General features: G+C 50.4%; 1 protein-coding gene across 1 annotated transcript; it reads right to left on the minus strand.

Annotated features, from left to right (window-relative positions):
- Positions 1 to 2,229: 2,229 nt before the first annotated feature.
- On the minus strand, positions 2,230 to 4,802 carry LOC144174209 (ER degradation-enhancing alpha-mannosidase-like protein 1). Its single transcript, XM_077702748.1, has one exon. It carries the CDS (start codon positions 4,462 to 4,464, stop codon positions 2,719 to 2,721), a length of 1,746 nt encoding a protein of 581 aa, XP_077558874.1. The 5' UTR covers positions 4,465 to 4,802; the 3' UTR covers positions 2,230 to 2,718.

Genomic DNA, 4,802 nt, shown 5'->3' on the forward strand with positions numbered 1-4,802 from the left:
GGTCAATCCATTACGCATTGGCTAAAAATGTTTGATATGGAAAAAAAGTAAGTTTACGTCAAATAGGCTCATTATGTGCTGTCACAATTTATTACTTTGTGACTAGTATTTATACAGTGGTAACAGATCTCGCATCCGTTAGTCGCAAGAAATTAAGCGAGATCCACATTCTCACCCCAGCGACCCAAGTCGTTACGCAACCGACTGGTTTAGAAATTGTAATTATAATAATAATAGTTCATTTCCGACTATTTCCAACGTCGTCACTAGCCTCATTTAACGATGAAGCTGGAGACATGGCTGGAGAGGCGGGCGACGTTGCGTCTTGGCGGAATCGGACGAGTGCTGAATGGAGGATGAGTGCCAGTAGGGTCTCTGACAATGATACTAAGCTGGAGAAGAAAGGCAATCGCGGTCTCGCGGTGCCTGTGCAGTGATGTTTTAGATCTGTCCCCGTCGGGAGGGAGAGAGGTCAGGTCTTTAATGGATCTGGCCAGGTTAGGCTGGCAAAGCAGCCTAGCATGCTGCCAGCCTCGATGTGCCAGATGGATAAAAAAAACGATGAACATGATGACAATTATGGTTATCCTCACGTAGATTACAAGTTTGTACAGTCCTGTGCAACGCGGTTGAAGTCCGCAGAGATTTTGTCGCTCAGAATGCATGCACAGTGCCCGGAAGACAAGGCACCACCCACTGACGCCATCACACCAAAGTGTTTCCAAGATATATATACCTTGGTGTTTCTCCCATCAGAACTGATAAGCTAGAAGGGTTATGGTTTCAAAACTTGTATGAGGCTCTCAAAAGCCAATGGAAGGTTTGGATTATGAGCAGAAACAAAGCAGAATGTGTCCTATTAAATTATGCCCAGTACAATAAGTAATTACACGAATTTTCAAATTATATTTTTTTAATAATCCGTGGCTTAGTCACTGCCGCGAGCTCAGTCTGCTAAACGATGAATGGCGCCAAGTGGCCAAGTGCCAGCCCCGCCATGACACTCACAGTGTGAACTTCTAAACGGTGAAACTTATGTTCTGTCCTGTCTCTTTTTTTTTATATATCTGGGAATGGAAGAATAAATTGTGATTTGTAGAAATTGCTTCAGTTGAAACCAGCAACTTATGGGTCACCAGTTGCCAAGCAGCAGCTGCATAAGGCAAAGGCCCAGACATGGCCCATACCTATGCAGCGGTTTAGGCCAATATACACCTGGAAAACAAGCTGGTGTCAAGAAAATCAAAATGCACCAGGCCTTTACACATATACCACCACAAGCATAGACTACTCGTGCAAACGGTTGGCCAAAACAAATGCCTAGTAATCCATACCAGGAACACCAACTTGTCACATCAATGCATTTTCATCTTTCATACTTGCCATAATTTTTTCAAGAAAGATTACCTGCTGCTTAGTATTATTTTCTATGCACAAACCAAAGTACTTAAAGTTGTGCTCGGTGAAGTTACAAATCAAGAAAGTTCTCGATACCCATAGGCAATTGTGGCACCTAGCACCATGGCTAAACTGAGTTTTTTCTATGCTGATGCATCTCAAATAGAAAAACGAAAAGCTGTACATAGAATAGAGGCGAAGGAGGTTTGAAAACCGCCAAGTACTATAGCCCCATCATGTAGCTTGAACAAAGAGAATAAAAATGTCAGGTGAATGTTCTATTATATTCCTTTTAGGCATTCCTGGCAGGCCGGAGAATGTGTAGCTCTGCCATAAAAAAAGGTCCATGAATGTGGAACACACCACTACTAACTAAAATTTGTTCAAGTTCAGTTTAACCGTACATGCCTCAATGACTTTGCTTTTGCTTTTAGGGGCGAAGCCCTTTAGGGGCTGGGGCTGTAGGAGTCTCCCGAAGTCGTCTCATGTAGTCATGGTACTAGTAAAACACCGGGAAACTAGTTTGCGCCTCGCGCTAGAATGAAACGCATGCTAAAAAAACACAGGACACCCGTTAACACCTCGTGCTTTGTAACGCATACTAAAAAAACACCGGGACACTCGCTTACATCTCGTGCCAGAGAGCTTCGTGCTTCAAAGACACGACAACTTTACAGCAAAGCTGTATACCTCTACCCCTCAATGGTTGCATCTCCGTTGGCAAAAATGCCAAGAATACACTTATACACTGCATGCTTTGCCCCTCCCCAGGTTTCATGTTTGTTAAGATAGCCCGGGATTTTTCTTTTCTACCACACATTCATTTGACAATTTCCAAAAGCTGAATTTACTTTATTCCCGTAATCATCCAACACAAAAGATTTTTGTTTGGGCACATACAAGTAGATAAAATATGGCAACCTTGCATCAAACATATAAGATTTAAATTACATAGAATCAAATTTGCTCTATTGTGCACTAACCCACCTCACATATTAACAGTTTCAGTCTCTAGTTGAGCAATGGTATTTAGAACCTTGTGCGCAGCACACTATCTTTGCACACACTTTTGATGGAATGATTTCCACCAGAAAATATGACTTCAAATGCACGAAAAGAAAAATACACCATATTTCGTGCGGGCTCGAGAGATTTGTCATTAAACTTGTAGTGCGATAGTAGGCACATTCACGCCTTGTGCAAGTCTATCACATGCCACCTGCTCCAGGCACAGATTCTTAATGTGCAGGCTGCTCTGCAGCACATAAGCCAGAGCCACTGATGAAGTACAATTTCGTGCTGCTATCAGGACATGACTGTTCAAGCAATGTCCTTGTCCAGGCCCAACGACTGACTTATCTGTTGAAGGTAGTTATGTTTGAGGGGCAAAAAGTACTGCCGTTCCTCAGGCACTTTTTCACAGTGACGGTCTGTGTGGTTGACTACACTGTGCGCAACGGTCGCCACAGTCTGCACACGGTCACTGAAAGGATTGACTATGCAGGACACGTTTTCACTAGAAGACGGGGGGGTCGACCGCAGCAGGCGGATGATCGGCAGGATGTGTCCTTCCGTGGTGAACACATACTTGGCGAAATGCTTGTTTATGGGGTTGTCGACGTCAAACAGCAGGTACAGGTACTTGCAGGTTTCGCTGAGAAAGAAGCTCTCCATGCGGTCTTCCAGAGACTTGTCCTGCACATTGTGTATGGTGGCGTAGCCACACGCCGCCTTGGTGTGGTTGTTGAGGCTCTGGAGGATGTCGCGGCCGACATGAAGGTAGTACGGGTTTTTGGTTGCCCTGTACAAGAGGTACGTCGACTCTATCAACTCTGGCCTCAGAGGGTAGAAGGAGAGGTCGGGAGAAACCTTCTGCCAGTTGAAGCGCTCGGGCAGCGCGCCGAACCTCCGCCAAATGGCGTAGAACAGGGCGTGGCTGCATATGGCCTCCTCAACGTCCCCCAGCAGGACCTGGATGCCCGAAAAGGAGGCCTGCAGGGAGTCGATCCAGAGCGTCGACGTCGAGCCATCTTGCATGTTGACGTTGACATAAAGCGGGTGCTCGCCACAGCCCTCGTTGCACGAGACCCGGCCCTTCCGCATGTACTGCTTGATGAGAGTGTAGCTCTCGTTGAACATGCGGAAGTCCTCCAAGTCTCCAAACAGAATGTACGTCTTGAGCAGGTACTCGTAGAAGGAGTCCAGGCCGGCCCCGATGCCACTCATCTTGCTGATCCACTCCCCCGTGTTGACGTCCACGATGTTGCCCAGGAGCCCAGTGTCCTTGGCCCTGAGCTCCCAGAGGGCCCGCGTGGCTCGCCGGGCGGCCTCTTCGTACGCGCCGTCGTTCAGCAGACGACTGAGGACGCCGAACTCGAGCAGGAGCGACCCCGCGCCCGCCGTGCACGTGTGCGTCGACACGGCGTGCGGGACGCCGTGGCGCAGGTTCACCCGCGGGTACGGGATGCCCGTGCGCGTGTTGGCGAAGGCCGGCAGCAGGCGCGACGCGAGGTCCTTGGACAGCTGGAGCAGTTCATCCTGGTAGCCCGGAGGACGCAGGTCCCCGAACGGCTGCTCGTCGTCCGTTATGAGCAGGTGCGCCGACAAGAGCGCGCCCAGGAGCCGAATGTTGGCCTCGAAGACCTGCACGACGTTGTCCTTGTCGAACGAGACGTGCTCGAGGATTAGTCGGACGGCGTTTTTGAACTCGCTCGCGTTTCCCATCACGGCCAGCGTATCGAGGGAGTCGACCAGGGTGAGCGAGTAGTCGCCGAGGACGTCGTTAATGTTGATGTTCGACGGGTTCTCGTAGTCGGGGCCCCGGCCGGTGCAGTAGATTGGGTTGAGCTCATCTTTCGGGAACGCGTACTTCATGTAACTGTCGTAGCCGAATTGGAACATACGCCTGGACTCCTCGACCATTTGCAGGCGCAATTTTTCTGGGAAGCTGCCGTACTTGCGGTCGTAGAAGCCGGGTTTGTAGAAAAACACATCGTAAGCGGACGCCCAGGGCGGCACGGCTGCGAAGGCGGCGGCGATTATCACGCTGCGCAGTACCGTGATCATGACGGCTCCGATCAGCCGCTGACAGCGGCGCGTCTCCTAGCACAGACGGCCCGCCGCTGTGTCGTCATCCCGCCGGAGTGCTACGTGGACGACTGAGCGTAGAACACACGACGCGCCGCTGTCAGCCCGTCCTCGGCGTTCGGATGCGGAGCTGGCCGGCTCAACATGCTCCACAGGCAACAGCGGTCCGGACCCGCGTTGATCCGACCTTCTGCTCCTGTCGCCACCGGCTGTGCGCTATGCAAAACGAACCCACAGAGTGGGCCGTTCTCCCTTCCGCGTGGACGCCCGCCCCACTTCGACAACTTCCTCGCCCACGAACTCTCGTCGCTGTTGGA

This window comes from Haemaphysalis longicornis, unplaced genomic scaffold, assembly GCF_048455015.1.
Source record: "Haemaphysalis longicornis isolate Haplotype H1 unplaced genomic scaffold, Haemaphysalis longicornis Haplotype H1 scaffold_3, whole genome shotgun sequence".
Classification (NCBI taxonomy): Eukaryota; Metazoa; Arthropoda; class Arachnida; order Ixodida; family Ixodidae; genus Haemaphysalis; species Haemaphysalis longicornis.